The sequence below is a fragment of the Ascaphus truei genome, chromosome 8, assembly GCF_040206685.1.
Source record: "Ascaphus truei isolate aAscTru1 chromosome 8, aAscTru1.hap1, whole genome shotgun sequence".
Lineage (NCBI taxonomy): Eukaryota > Metazoa > Chordata > Amphibia > Anura > Ascaphidae > Ascaphus > Ascaphus truei.
In genome coordinates, this window is record NC_134490.1 from 15,443,446 (window position 1) to 15,460,043 (window position 16,598).

General features: G+C 45.3%; 1 protein-coding gene across 2 annotated transcripts in view; it reads left to right on the forward strand.

The window, feature by feature from the left end:
* Positions 1–478: 478 nt before the first annotated feature.
* Positions 479–16,598, forward strand: part of UNC5B (unc-5 netrin receptor B) — a 181,161-nt gene continuing 165,041 nt past the window's right edge. For both annotated transcript variants that reach the window (XM_075610595.1, XM_075610596.1), the window contains exon 1: positions 479–637. In XM_075610595.1, coding sequence (XP_075466710.1) covers positions 556–637 — 82 coding nt within the window. In that variant the 5' untranslated portion in view covers positions 479–555. The remainder of the gene's footprint in view (positions 638–16,598) is intronic.

The following is a 16,598-nucleotide window of genomic DNA, read 5'->3' on the forward strand; positions in this document are numbered from 1 at the left end:
CCCCCCTGTAGGGTCCCTGTTCCCAGTGCTGCTGCTTGTGCTGTTGCTGCTGCTGCTGCTGCTTGCGGGACACCTTGGCATTGTGGCAGCAGACAGGGCTGGAGGAAGATGCATAACCCCTGCTAGCATCTTATCTGCAGGAAGACCAGGGGCAGCCTCCTACAAGAGGGGGGGATATAGGAGCTCTGGGGGGGACACAGATCCAGCTGCTGCGATACCTGAAACTTGGGAGTAGTTTCTCATTGTTGCAATCCCCCTCTCTGCTGATGCCCACGCAGAAGCTCGCTGCACACTTTCCCACGCAACTGGCAACAACTTGTGCCACCTAGGAGCCGGCAGTGCGGGGGTATACCGAGGGCATCCGGACTGCATAGTGCCTGTAACGCTGCTCCTGGGACCTTTCTTCCCATAGACACATTGTAGCCAAGCTGTGGCAGGCGGTCTGAGGCTGGGGAGGGTGGAGAGGCTGGGGAGGGGGGGAGTGGGCTCGGGGCTTTCCTTGGTGTGTGCAGAAGAAGAGCCGGGGGAGACACCCCGGAGTGTGGCCGGCCAGCAATGACTTCAGCCCGGATCCCCAGCGCTGTGATACTGCTCGTGGCTCTGCTTTCCAGCTGCAACTTTGGCTTCTCTACAGCAGGTAATGGGCTGGAGTATAACGCAGGGGATACAGTGCTGGGCTGTTCCCTTTCTGTGTAACACATACTCATAGTGTAAAGGAGAGTGATTCCATCTCATATATAAGACATCAGTAGGCATTCGGTTGCTTTAAATGGGTTTTTGTTCTCTGCGATGTGAAGTACTTCACCATTACCTTAATAACAGACATGTATCCTTTATCACAAACACACACACACATTAGAATATCACACAGAAGAGTAGAAAATACATTACTTTGCATTCATCTTTTTGGGGGGTTACTTGTTCCCTTTAGAATACTTTACCACACCTAAATATGTCAGTGTGAAATAAAACTTTGCTGTTACAGTATCTAGCTGTACTCACCAAATATATACAATGCAGAATACAGTGCAGGGTTTCCTTTTAAGTCACTGGGCAAGACATAGACCCTAGTATTAATCTTAACATCAAACACTACACATATTTGGGGTTGTTCTGGGTATTCTTCATGTTAGTGACAGCAGGCAATGACTGAGCTGAATGATATACTATACTAGTGGGGGTCCAGGTGTTAGATAGTCCAGCGTCATTAAGATTATCTATTTTAGAGAGCACTCTGACAACAGAATAAAGGGGATCTGTTTATTAGAAATATATGAACCTATTTACATCTTGTGTCAGGCTCCCTTTGCATTGAAGAGGTTCAATCGTGCTACAATAAAGTTTGTGGTAATATTAATACACATACACACACACACACACACACACACACACACACACACACACACACACACACACACACACACACACACACACACACACACACACACACACACACACACACACACACACACACACATTTCCAGTGCAGGCTGATTACTCTCCAGTGTTTTCTTGTTTAAGTTGCACCTCAGGTACAGTACTTCTCATCAAACCCTTTACCTGAAAGCGTTTCCTCTTCACCTCCTAGAAGTATAGACCGTAGTTTTATTTTTCCATCTGTATTCCTGTATTTTTGGTTGTGATCAGGCTTTCTGAGACTTACAAACTCCTCTCCACAGAGAATGTAATTAGAGCTCATTTTGTATGTCTGGGTGAATACATTTGCTATGTGGGGGGAAAACAGTAATTGAACTAATTATGCCATTTGCCCTTCACATCGCTTGTTCCTGCAGAGCACGAAGCAACCTGGTCATGTGGAAAGGTGATGATCAGGATCTCACAGTGGTTCTTCATATATGTCATATTGGTTTCCCATTGACTTTCTTTGCAACCCCTAAACAAGGGGCATGATCATATCTGTCCAAATTATCAATACTTCATATTGTTAATTATTGTAATGATGTTGTTATATGCTCATTGATATCTGAGTGGTAATGCACTTTTTGTACACACCAGTGGTGGCTGCACTTATGTTTTTATGTGTAATGAATTATTAAGCTATGTGTGGCTGACATGATGTATAACATAAAGTCTACCATCAGCAAATTTGATGTGCTTTGATTTTAGAAACATGTAAATAGCTTTATTCACTAAATTCAAAGTTGCTCAAAGAATGAGAGGAATTTATATTACCAAAGAGAAATGTCAAAACATATACAAATACAAATTGAGTGTCTTCTCCGGGAACAAATCACTTGTGGTTGAAGTAATAAACTGTTTATTTCCCCCACCCCCCACATAAATTAGGTCTTTTACATGCTCCTCTACAAGAAGCACAATTTACACAATTTCAGCAGTTAGAAAACAAAGTATTTTTGTATCAGCAAATTTGAATGAAATGCAAATAAGATGCAGCTTCCATATGAAGTTATTGTAAGCATGCTATTGCTATTTGCACCCACTGGAAGGTACTAGTCTGGTTTCTGTTCTATTGTATTTCCTACTGCAATTTCATATGTTTTTGGCGTTGTGTGTCATTTACAAGAATATAAATAATAGGGTCGAATCATGCAATTAAGCAATTTACGGATATTGTGGTTATTTGTACGTTTCGGCCCTTTGTGGAAAAGTATACTATTATTATTATTTATTTTGTAGGCTTTAACAGTTCAATTTTAAATCCATACAAATATGGAGTGTGTTATTAGAATAACCTCTAATAATAGTTATCAGCGCACCCCAACGAAGAAGCCCTTTGAAGTGTTGATTTTGTCTCAGTTGAGACTTGAACATAAGAACTGAAAATGCAAAAAAAAAAAAAAATGCTGTTCTGCACTTTTGTGTGTTTTGCCTCCTGGTAATTTGTGATGCTGTAAGAAGATGAAATCCACGCAGCGTCAAGAATAAAAGGCTGTGTGAAGTTTTCACATGTCAGTGTCTGTGTAAGTGCCAAGTCTTTACATATGAAAGCTGCTGTCATATACAGGTGTAGTGGGGTAGGAAGTAACTGGGAAGCATGCTGCAATCTGTATCACGGCTCTCCTTTTAATATGGATTTGAAGTGGTCTGTAGCCACATCTATAAAACTTTCTTGTTGGTCTTTTATAAGGTACCCCAACATATGATACGTGTACATTCAGAAACACAACTTTTATTGTTTGACAGCAATAGCCACCTTGATTATGGGTGATTTTTATATGACTCACCTAGTATGCAATTATTGTATGTATATGTGATTGTATTTATATAGCGGCAACAGTATACGAAGCACTTTACAAAATGTACAATGCAGGAATAATAAAAAGCAAAGAATCGAGATACCAAGAGTAGCAAGTCAAAGAGTCCCTGTCCCGAAGAGCTTGCAATCTAAGACCGTGCCTATAGTGCCGTCGATGGTGACGGCGACACAGCGGGTGACGTCACTCGTCGCCACCGGCGAAAGTTATGTTTCGCCTGGCAGCGGGGTCGCGGGATTCCGGCAATTTGAATTGTTCAAGGGCCGTCACGTGACGCGACAGCCCTTGAAAAATCAAATTTTGACGGCTTCCAGTTTCCGCTCCGTCGCTTTGTCGCCATCGCGCTCACTATAAGCGCATGCGGCGGTGGTGGCAATATATTTGTTTTCGGGCGACGTCGCCGGCACTATAAGCGTGGCCTAAGTGGTAGAATGGGAGACGTACAGACACACTAGGCGTAAAAGTGTATTTATTAAATGTGCAAGTCAGGGATCTCAAGTGTATCTGTTAGTAGTGTAGGTGTAAATAATTTAATGAGGCTTCTTTTAAGAGGTGCGTTTTCAGCTGGGATTTAAAAATGTACAGTAAAGAGGAGGTGCTGGATGCCACAGTGCCACAGTTAGGAAGAGGCTAGTGAAAAGGGTTTAAGGAGAGAGAGGGCTGTAGAGGTAAAAGGTGCAAACATGAGACATCCTTGGGTAAAGCGTAAGTAGGTGTGTAATGAGAGATCAAAGTTCAGATATATAGATGGAGATGCATAGGAGTGTAAAGCCATAGAGCAGGGGTGGCCAACTCCGGATTTCCCTGCTTCAGCAAGGGGTGGCTCAATCAGTGGCTCAGTCAATGACTGAGCCTACCCTTGAGGACTGGAGTGGCCACTCCTGCCTTAGGCCGAGTCCATGCTGCTTGCGCATGTGTGAGATAGAGAGCTGCGCGATGAATCACATTAGGGTAATGTGATCGTACATAGGGCACGCGCACGTGAGCGTTGGCCGGAAAGCTGCTTGCGGAGACAAACTTTTTTGTCTTTGCCGCGCAATGGCCAGGTCACGTGAGCGGTTCACCCAATGAGGGTGAACCAGCTCTGTGATGTCACGGCCAAGCCCCTCGAAACACCCTCGACATGCCTCCCTGTCGCGTCTGCCTACAGGACAAGAATTGCCGCAGCTACATGCGAATGTGACGTCATGGCGCTCAGTTGCGCGCACAGGCAAGCTGCATGAGGAAAGGAGGAGAATGTTGTAGGTTATCCCGAGATGCATAGGAAGCCAGCAGAGAGATTTCAGGGAGTCCGAAGCAGATAACACGTCTAGAAGAGCAGGAGATGATTTGAGCCTTTGAATGAATTGTAAGTGAGAGCGGTGTGAGGCAGGGTGGTCAGAATGTTGCAGTAATCTATGCGGGAGAGAGCGAGGGGGCATGCATTTGTGTTAAAGTAGATGAGGAACAGAGGACGGGTGTATCTTCGCAATATTGCAAAAGAGGAAACTGCAAGATTTAGTAACACTGTTTCTATGAGGGGAGGAAGATAGGGATGTGGCATGTAACTCCTTTAGCACACTACCACTGGCCATTTGTTTCTGTTCCTCCACTGGAACTAAGGTTGTGTATTTTTTTTGCTTTGCATCTATTAATTATCCATTTATTACCTATCAATAACAGAAGCAAAAATGACACTAATGATCACATCTGCTGAAATCTGGGACATTTATTAATTGCCCTGTTGTTAGAATAGCCACAGTAGCGATGAAATAATTGAGTTTGCTACTGTTCTTGCAGATGGAGCTCAAATGATTTAGATAAAAATAAGGCAGCGAGTTTCTGGTAATGCTCTTTGCCATTACACTGCTGGCCCTTACAGTACTGAAGTATTAAACAAATACACTGCTGGCCCTTACAGTACTGAAGTATTAAACAAATACACTGCTGGCCCTTACAGTACTGAAGTATTAAACAAATGGATGTCATTCTATTTCAGATCTCTAAAGCACATCAGCCTGTGTACTTTAGATGGCGATCTGTTAAGGCAAAGATCCTTGTCACACCCATTGCGTGCATGCGTGTGTGTGTGTGATGTGAGCTAATTAATTAAGCTCAAACTGTTTGGTTCTCTTCTTCTATTTTAAAGTGCTCTGAACATGATCAGTATGATTGTGATGCATTCTTGTGGCTTATGGGAGGTGCTACGAGTGGAACCCCTTGGGCAACAAAATAAAGTTGCTTTACTAAATATTATTTGACACATTTAATGTTTGTTGTAGGTTTCCTCTACTATCAATTAGATTATATCACATCTCATGGAGCTAACCATGTATGCAGATTCATAGCAGAATGTACATGCTAAATTAATCAGTACCCCCAGGATTATATAGCATAGGTTTTGTATATTAAAGTATATGGGTATAAATAACTTGTTTAAGATAACATAAAGCTGGAATTGGGTCTTAATCTGAAAGTAAACACAAGGAGGAGAATCCCTGTTCCCAAAGTGGTTGCAAACTAAGAATGAGCTAGAATAGCATGTTTTACTCCCCTTTGTATAGAAGTTAGCTTCATAATATGACCTCAAAACAATCTTAAATGAACCTCATTGTTCTTTTACCAAGAGACAATATCACCAGTGACTTGCCCTTCAGTCTACTTCAGTCTACCCCCAAAACTCTCTTATGTGGTTGAAGCCCTCTGAGATTCTTTGGATACACTCTGAATGTAATCAGTTTTAATGGATAAATTTGACTGCAGGGGCTGGCTTTGTAGATTACTCATACAATAAACAAAGATGTATTCATGGGAAAATAATAGGGTTGGAACCCAATAAAAAAAAATGTATAGCAATTGCTATAGAGAACGAGAGTCTAGGGCAGGCCAGTCGTCCACTGCGAGTTTGATTTGTTATTATAATTACTAGTCTTTTATAATTTGGAAGCTGTACACCATTATTTCTACAAGCCTCTTCCCCATTATAATGCATGTTTTCTATCAGTCGTTCTAAACAGTTTTTGTGCATGGCAACCACCTAGAGAATTTAAGACATACACAAGACATCTCTGCTCCTTTCACGCAATGCAACGGACATCTTAATTTATAGTTTACGGTCTGTTTAGACCCTTATTGCATTTACCATCTTTTCATATATTTGATTCAGTTTTGGAGTCACAGTTTTCATGTCCTTTTGATTATATTCTAGTCTCATTTTTACAAGTTTCATTAATGTGCTGAAAAGCTGTGTTATGCGGCAGGCATAAGCTTATAGGGGGCCCATGTTAAAATGGATTTGAAGGCAAAGGTGACACGGTGTGCTCATTTGCATGTCATTTCCCAGAATCCCTTGCTGCAGTGGAAGCAGTGTATGTGGGGAGATAATGGTGAAAAGCAGGGTCGCAGAACTGCCTAAGGGCTGGGACCCGCTGCGCTCGGCGGCGCGGACAGCCGCCCGGCGTTCCCCACCAGCAGGGGAATCCTCCCTAGCCGGTCCCAGTCCCCCCTCGCTGACGGCTCACTACGCACTGTGACGCGTCAGCCGGCAGGGGATTCAAGAAAATTGTGATCCCCAGTTGTGACGCGTCACGTGGCTCGCTGATGAGCCAATCAGCGGCGGGGGCGGGAGCGGGAGCTGTCATCAGGCAGCTTCCTACTCAAGGTAGTGTGTGTGTGTTTTGTGGCAGAAGGGGGAGGGAGCTGCTTACCTTACAGCAGCCCGCAGCAGCTCCCTCCTGCAGCCCGAGCCCAGGGAGGGAGGGGGGGAGTAGCGGGTCCCTCCGCTCAAGCCACGCCCCTTCACGCCCACCTCCCGCTCCACTCCCTACAGACCGCATATCGCGGTCTGTCTCTGTCAGCGCCCCGCCTGTCTGCAGTGCGGGCACGCTGACTGAGGGAGCGGGGCCTTAGCCTAAGACATGTTAATGTGCTTACAAGTGATTTTTTTAATTGCTGTATCAATGTAATGCACATTTCTCAGGCAGATTGAGCTGCAGTTTGTTTAATAGTGAAGGATAACAACAGAAAGACACTAATTGATATTAGTACATCTTTTCATAAGTGCTTCATTAACTCCTGCCTAACTGTGCCTATTATTCCATATATCACATTGATCACTCAGCGCATCAAATAAAATTAATGTTAATAAGCTTAAAGCACCTGCCCCATTTAGTGACATGTTATGAAAATCGTGAACACACTCTCTTTGTTAAAGCACCTAATTTAGCTATTGATTTGTTACATAATTCGTAGTTGGGGGTCCTCCGGAAATGAACTACCCTATTTTTAGCTTTGGGGGCCCCTTGTTTCCTGAGATATCTAACCAGTCTTGTTAGCAATGTTCCCTCATGGACATTTAAACGGCCATCCATTAAGACCCGGTGGTTTGGTGGCCATTGTAATTTTCCTACATGGGAGGGACACACCGGGGAAACTAAATCGGCAAGTAAATCAGGGGAAAGGGTAGCCAAAAAAACAGATTTTAAGTGCGCAAAGAAACCCGCTATTGCAATAAGGGAATATAACCCATATACACCTAAGTGATATAAATATAACACAGCCTTGGAAGGTATAAGGTCTGCAGCTGTGGATATAGGGGTGAGAAATCACTCCTAGAACTGAAACAAAAGAAAACAAGCGCAGACGCAAATAGTGAAGTAAGTTCAAATCAATTAATATATATTAAAAGGTATGATATCTGCGTACATCAGTGAAGGCAAAAGTAGGCACATCGTGCACTTAGGTTAACATGTTACCCGGCACCACCAGACGCACAGGAACCGTAGAACCACAGCAACCGCCGTAACCGCCGTGTCACCAAGATGGGTGAGGTAACGCTGATCGTCCGTCGTTTTTAGGCCGTCACTTGCTGGCTTAGTCTGGCTCTACGAAGTCTGCAAGAACGTCTTTGCACCGTGCCCGCTGGAGCCGCCGTCAGGCTCGTCTCTCCGGAAAGTCCACGTAGTTTTGCGGCCGATTCGCGACTTGCCGTAAGGCAATCCTTGCCGCAAAGTGGATTGACGTCACAAGAAAGTTCGGAGCAAGTCTCTCTACACCTCAGCAATGGTATATGGCAGAGATATAACCGTAGGGGCTATATACTACCACATGCAGCACCTATCACCCGAGATCTGACTCCAAAAGACTGTTCATGGTCCCAAGGCTCAACAAAGTATCCGTCCGTTCCTCCTTCTCTTACCGTGCACCCAAAACTGGAACAACCTACCAGCGACTCTCACATCCACCAATTTAAGTTCTTTCAAATCTAAGGCTGTCTCACATTTTAATCTGGTCTGTAACTGTTACATACGCCCATAACATATATTTTCTTCAACTGTGCATGCAATGTCTTGTATATAATGTATACCCTGCTCATTATGTAACTGTATTTGTAACCATGTATTATTTGTCTTAACTCTGTGCCCAGGACATACTTGAAAACGAGAGGCAACTCTCAATGTATTACTTCCTAGTAAAATATTTTATAAATAAATAATACTAAATACAGTTCATCATGATGAAGTAGCTTATGCTATGAAACGTGCGTTGGATGTATTTAGTATATAGCCCCTACGGTTATATCTCTGCCATGTACCCTTGCTGAGGTGTAGAGAGACTTGCTCCGAACTTTCTCGTGATGTCAATCCACTTTGCGGCAAGGATTGTCTTACGGCAAGTCGCGAATCGGCCGCAAAACTACGTGGACTTTCCGGAGAGACAAGCCTGACGGCGGCTCCAGCGGGCACGGTGCAAAGACGTTCTTGCAGACTTCGTAGAGCCAGACTAAGCCAGCCAGTGACGGCCTAAAAACGACGGACGATCAGCGTTACCTCACCCATCTTGGTGACACGGCGGTTGCTGCAGTTCTACGGTTCCTGTGCGTCTGGTGGTGCCGGGTAACATGTTAACCTAAGTGCACGATATGCCTACTTTTGTCTTCACTGATGTACGCAGATATCATACCTTTTAATATATATTAATTGATTTGAACTTACTTCACCATTTGCGTCTGCGCTTGTTTTCTTTTGTTTGAGAGGGTAGCCAAGGTTCAAATATGCGGGATTGCTGCTTTAGTGTTGGTTTCCTCGTAAAACGTAATATTAACTCAACAATTAACATCACATGCTTTTTGTAAAAAGGGCTATGATAATGTTTCAGCAATTCCACGGCTGTAGGTATTTGGGTCCTTAGAAGATATTTGGTCATTTTAGAAAATCCCCAATGGCAGCCAAATTTAGGAGATCCTGTAAAAGTGAATTGACATCAAAAATCCTCTGTGGAAAACTTCTTGGCCTAAGCAAAAAACATGGGCACATTTGGCATCAGATAATAATAATAATAATAATAATAGCATGTTCTTGTATAGCGCTGCTAGTTTTACTTAGCGCTTTACTGAGACATTTTGCAGGCACATTTTCCTGCCCCGTGGAGCTTACAATCTATGGTTTTGGTGCCTGTGGCACAGGGAGATAAAGTGACTGCCCAAGGTCACAGGGAATTGAACCAGGCTCCTCTGCTTCAAACTCTCAATGCCAGTCAGTGTCTTGACTCACTGAGCCACTCCTAACTTTATTTTATATAGCGCTTTTCTCCCAATGGAACTTAAACCTCTTCACAATCACCATACAGTACCTGGTACAGTACATAGGCATTTTACAGACTTGTCCCTGCTTACAATCTACTTTTTTGGTGCCTGAGGCACAGAGAGTTAAAGTGATTTCCTCAAGGTCACAAGGTGCTGACAATAGGAAATGAATTAGATTAAACTATGTCATTGTTTATAGCAGCGGTGCGCAAACTGGGGGGGGCGTGGTATTTTTCTGGGGGGGCGTGGGCGGTTGCAGAGGCATGGCACGCTTCCCGAGGCATTTAAATTAAATGCCAGGGACCGCGCGAGGCCTCTGCAACCTGTACATACCGGGATTCAGCCAGCGTCTGCTCACGTCGCCATGACAATGTGGCATCAAATTACGCCGCGGGGTCATGTGACGTGCCGTGTTGTCATGACAACACATGTCAAATGACGGTGCGGGGTCGCGTGACATCACGTGACGTGACCCTCGGCGCCATTTCACGCCGGGTCACATGTGAAGGGGGGGGCACGAGAGCAGGGACTGAGACACGGGGGCACAGCCAAAAAACTTTGCGCGCCCCTGGTTTATTGAGTCAGCGTCGTTACTCACTGAGCCATTCTTTCTATGAGATTCACTTGGCCCATGTTCCTATCTGTTGTACAATCTGAGACTATTTAATCCTTGGTCTTCTTTCATATTTAGGAAAGCCATGTCCATTCCAAGCATTTTATTTATTCCCTTATTGCATTAACCTTTACTACTTCTGGGAGGCAGACACGAGCTAATGAGTTTGATAAAAAAAACACCTTCTTTGGAATATACAACCTCAAAACGTAGGAAACTATTAATATTCAAAATACAATATTTATTGCTGCAGTATGTGTAGCAATGTCAGGAAGAATAACAGTCATTTAATATTCTCCTTCTATTGTCTTTGTCAAAATAAATACATGTTTCAATAATGTTTGATTAGGCAACAGAATGCAAGCTGACACATTTGTGATCTTAGTGACACTATGGGGAGGAGAAAATTGATGCAAGTCAAGGAAGAAACTGATACGTTCCATTAGGGAGTAGGAGTGTCTCACTGACTTTGAATCTGGAACCTAGTTCAATTCCTGGTGTCAGCTCCTAGTGATCTTGGGAAATTCACTTTATCTCTCACTGCCTCGGGCACCAAAAAAAGCAATTGTAAGCTCATCTGGGCAGGGATTTGTGCCTGTAAAAAAAATAAAAATAAAAAAAATATATATATATATATATATATATATATAATCAAAAAAATCAAAAAATAAATAGATGATACCGTTCTGTGGCTAACGAAATGCTTTTATTTGTGCGAGCTTTCGAGATACACTGATCTCTTCCGGCGATGTTACAAAGAATGAAGCAAAAGGTAAACTTAAAAACAGTGTCTCTTGGAATGAGCGCTAAAGGCCATGTCTGTACATACTGTGCTATATGTATGCACACACAGCTGTCTCTCACACATACTAATACTCCTTGTTTTTCCATCCCTATACACCAATAGGGACCACTAAGTATCCACACACACTTTTAGTTGTGCTACTAACTCTCACATTTCCACACCTACCCACACCATTTATATCTAGTCCCACTCCACACACACCTTGTGTAAAGCACTGTATATACTGTGGGCTCTCCATTCATTTTTATTCACACTGATACACATACACACTCTTTCTTCACTTGCTTTCAGTTACCCTTTGACACCTCTAGCCATAAAACACATCCACACCGGGGGAAGGACCAGCACAGATAACATTCCAAGAGACACTGTTTTTAAGTTTACCTTTTGCTTCATTCATTGTAACATCGCCGGAAGAAGAGATCAGTGTATCTCGAAAGCTCGCACAAATAAAAGCATTTCGTTAGACACAGAACGGTATCATCTATTTATTTTTTTGATTATTGAAGCTCGGCTAACACGGTACTGATACCTCTATATATATATAAATATATATAGTCATTGTGAAGCGTTTTGAGTCCCATTGGGAGAAAAGCGCAATGTGATGTAAAATTATTACTAGTATTATTATTATCATACATGTGCCTTGTGACGTGTTCTGTTCCATTTAAGGCTACGGTCCCAGTGCTCCCTGCGTGCGCAGATTACAGCCGCGATCTGTGGTCTGTAGGGGAGCAATGGGATGCACGAGGGGGGCATGGCGGGGCATATCTGCCCTTCCATTGGCTGCCCGCAGAGCACGACCGCGGTACAGGAAGACAAAATTCTTGTCTTCCCTGCCAGCGTACACGTCACAGCGCTTTGCGCGCCCACACACACAGGGCCACTGTGGCCTGCCCCATAGAGGGCTGTGCTGTAGTGTGTGACGCACGCGCCCCAGCAGCCACTGAGCACCTGGCCTAACACCCCACCCACTGCTACCTTTATATAATTGTAGCCATTATAGAAGCAAAACCACTGGATACATTGACACATTCTGCACAATGCATTTCACACTAGTTTTAAGGCAGTGTACCAGCTCCTGGAAATTGATGAATAGTCCTGCTGTCTCATCTCAAATTAGGCAAGTTCTGTCCATTAGCAGAACGACTCATTCTTAGCTGCAAGCAAAAGGTATTGAATAACCATGGCACAAGCCGATAACCTGGGAAACAGCCTGAGCAGAATAGCGCAGGAAGTTCCACTCAGACATAATTCAGATATCTCAGCACTCCATTTCCTTAAGTATGGGAAATATAATTACATTGGTTCCAAATATAGGACCAATTGTCCTGAGAAAATCCAGTATATCAAAAGATCTCACTTTTGCTGTGTATTTAATTTCAGGAATATAATTTTTAATGCACTAACATTTTGTGTTCAGGAACATTTTGTATCTGTTCCCAAGAGTTGATATGAAACAGATTCTAATTTGTTGTTTTTCCCCCATTGTTTTCTCTGCCTGTTAACTTGTATAAAAAAAGAATGGACTTAATATTTTGAAAGAACACCATATCGACGGACTACGGTCAGCTCTGTGCTTTGACAAGTCATTTTTGAATAGCGTGATATTAACCCGAAAATATTACAATGATACATGTACATTATTTATATATAGTGTGTGTGTGAAGGGATTGGGGCACACTCTGGAACGGTGCTGCTATAAGATTACCTTTAAGCAGTGGCGTAGCTATACCCCAGGCAGCACACTCTCCTGGGTCACCATATTTGTCGCCGACTGCCGCATGCGCAAATCAGCCGATCCGCTCACTGACTGCGCATGCACAATCAGCACGTGCCGGCTGCTCTTGTGGAATTGGCAGTTGGGCACGTGCCGATCACGCATGTGCAGTCGGAGAGCAGATCGACAAAGGGGCGTTTGTTTTTCCCTGATTCCCCTGCGGATGGACCCCTCAATTGGAAGATCTTTACCCTTTGGACATTTTACTATCACAGTGTGGCATGGATGGTCTCATGGACTATGGTAACTGATGTGAACTGTTAACCATTGTTGATCCTATACTAACAGTCTCTTTTTGGTACAGTGCCTGGTTTGCCTTGATTATACCAACTGCATTTACGGTGTATGTATATAATATACTAGTTGATATAGCCGGCGTTGCCCGGGATGTAATTTTGGGGGGGCGGGCGACAGGGTTGGGCTTCCCCCCCCGTTGACAGCTAGGTGGGTAACTCAGTTGACTGAGTGTGTGGGTGGGTGGGTGACTGAGTGGGTGGGTGGGTCGGTGACTGAGTGGGTGGGTTGGTGACTGAGTGGGTGGGTGGGTCGGTGACTGAGTGGGTGGGTGACTTTGGGTCGGTTTGACTTTGGGTCGCTGGGTGGGTGGGTGACTTTGGGTCGCTGGGTGGGTAGGTGACTGGGTCGCTGGGTGGGTGGGTGACTTTGGGTCGCTGGGTGGGTGGGTGACTTTGGGTCGGTGGGTGGGTGGGTGACTTTGGGTCGGTGGGTGGGTGGGTGACTTTGGGTCGGTGGGTGGGTGACTGAGTGGGTGGGTGAGTGGGTGGGTGAGTGAGTGGGTGGGTGGGTGAGTGAGTGGGTGGGTGAGTGGGTGGGTGAGTGGGTGACTGGGTGAAAGTGGGTGACTGGGTGAAAGTGGGTGACTGGGGGAAACTGGGTGACTGGGGGAAAGTGGGTGACTGGGGGAAAGTGGGTGACTGGGGGAAAGTGGGTGAGTGAGTGAAAGTGTGTGAGTGAGTGACTGGGTGGGTGTGTGGGTGGATGTGTGGGTGTGTGGGTGACTTTGACTGGGTGGGTGACTTTGACTGGGTGACAGTGGGTGGGTGGGAGACGGTGGGTAACTGGGTGACAGTGCGTGGGTGGGAGACGGTGGGTGACTTACCTTGACCGGGTGGTGTTTCCTGGCGGCAGACGGTTCCCCTCCTGGCACGGATATCCCCGTGGCATCAGGCTGGGGCAGGAGGTGGGTTCGGAAGCTGGCAGGGGGGCAAGAGTGGCAGGCTGGGGCAGGAGACCCGCGCCATGTGAGGGTGAGTGCAGGAGGCCCGGCCCGCGCTTCCCCTCCGTCCGGGAGCGCACGTGATAGTGCGTGCAGGAGGCCGGGGGAGTGCAGGAAGCCGGGGGAGTGCAGGAGGCCGGAGGAGTGCAGGAGGCCGGGGGAGTGCAGGAGGCCGGGGGAGTGCAGGAGGGCCGGGCCGCGCTTCCCCTCCGTCCGGGAGCGCACGTGATAGTGCGTGCAGGAGGCCGGGGGAGTGCAGGAGGCCAGGGGAGTGCAGGAGGCCGGGGGAGTGCAGGAGGCCCGGCCCGCGCTTCCCCTCGTCCGGGAGCGCATGTGATAGTGCGGCTGGGGATGTTGCGGAGCGTGCGGGTTTGGGGGAGGTGGGGGAGAGAGTGAGGGGCACTGGGAGAGGGGAAAGGGGGGGGGAAGGTGAGCTGCGGTCGACGGGGGAGAGTGAGGCCAAGCATCTAGTAACTATAACATGTGCATCTTTTGCCAGGCATTGCCCTGCCCAGCACAACAGAGATCACTTCAGTATTCATACTTTGTTCCTGGCACGGTTTCTGTTTTCCACTGAGTTAGGTTCCTCTGATTCGCAGGAAAAAGAGTGGAGAGTATTTCTGAGGTCGGGACAGCTGACCACCAATACGTTATTGAATATTTTCCAATCCACCTTGTGTTCAAAGCAGCAATTCCCCCCCCCCCCCAGAAAACCTATGTGAGTTTAACTTCTATAATGTTATTATCTGGCTCCCTGAGCATTGCAACTTCATGATTTTCTTAATCTGTTGCTTTAGAAGTTACCCATAATAACCTTTAGACTGCAATGGGTCTGGGGAGAGCTCCATTTCGACATCCCAGACATTAAATATTTCAAATGTTTATATCTTCCGAATGAAGCGTCAGATGTAAAAAATAAAAACAGTGTGGCAAAATAAAGCGCACAGAAATTGGGATTAGCACAGATTGGTGCTTTAAATAAATGACTCTTATTTCCACCATCATCAATTAGGGGTATTTTCAGATGACATACCACTACATCAAGTATATCTGAATAATATGTTTGTTTTATTATTTTCCCATATTAGCTGCCCTCTCCCCCATACCTAGCAATGTGCAGCTTTTCAGAGCAGTGTATGTCATCTTCATTCCGACACATAACTAACACTATATAACATTGTAATTGGGACGTATCCAGAAACTAAATCCAGTAAGTCATTTAAATAGGGTCCTTGGAGAGCCCATGTTTGTCTGCAGCTTTATACAACATGTAATGATATGTTAATGCAGTGATTATGAGAATGTTGTTGGCTGTAGTTGCAGGGTTGTGCCAGCAATGTGAGGGAGATTGGACCTATTTTAATGCTGGATACATTTTGCACAGAAAGCACTGTAGTTGTCAACTCTTTCCGAATTTAAGGGATTCTCTTCTAAAGACCCCAAAACAAATCCCAGTGCCCCTGGCCTTTGCCAGCACCTCTAAACCCATTCCAGATAGAAAGATTCACAAATGAGTTCATCCTTGTCACTTTTAGCTCCCTGCTTACTTATTAGGCGTCTTCACCAAGCATTAGCCTTCTGGATAACCGTTTCTAGGTTGTTTCCTGGGCGCTGCAGTAATTACTCTCCTTTTTTCCCCTTTATAATAAGGGTACGGACAGTATAGATTCGCAGCGACACTGGGGAAGAAGAGAAAGCCGAGATGGAAGTAGTAGAGAGGCAGAAGGGATTTAACCATTTACATGCTGTAATATGAGGATTTCAGGTTTACAGTGTGTTGTTACAGGATTATTTGTTTTCAGGCAATGTTGGCCACTGTGGCATAGAATAGGCTACATATTTCATGATGAAATGTGTTTGCTGTTATGCATAGCCAGGCCCGTATTTAGGCACAGGCCTACTAGGCTCGGGCTTGGGGCGGCAAATTTCAGGGGGGCGGCAAATTTCAGGGGGGGCGGCCGGTGCGGTTATAGAGGCCCCGCTCTCTTCCCCACTACAATTAAACTGATTGCTGGTGGAGAGTGTGGGGGGCCTCTGTAAAAGTAAAGGTCTCTTACCTCCTGCAGGAGCATTGCGGCGTCAAATGACGCCATGACATCCCATGGCAGCACATTGCTATGACAACGTGACATCACATGGCATCCCGTTGTAATGGGAACGCATCGCCACATGACGTCGGGACGATACAAGAGGAGGAGGAAAAAAGGTACATGCCTATGGGAGGGAAAATTCTAAAACTGGCCCTGTGCATAGCTAGTATTTTAGGATTGCCAGTCTACGGCAACTTTCTGTACCCACTCTCTGCAAATCCCTTTTCCTGCACTCCCAATAAACATGGGGTGGCCAACTCCAGTCCTCAAGAGCC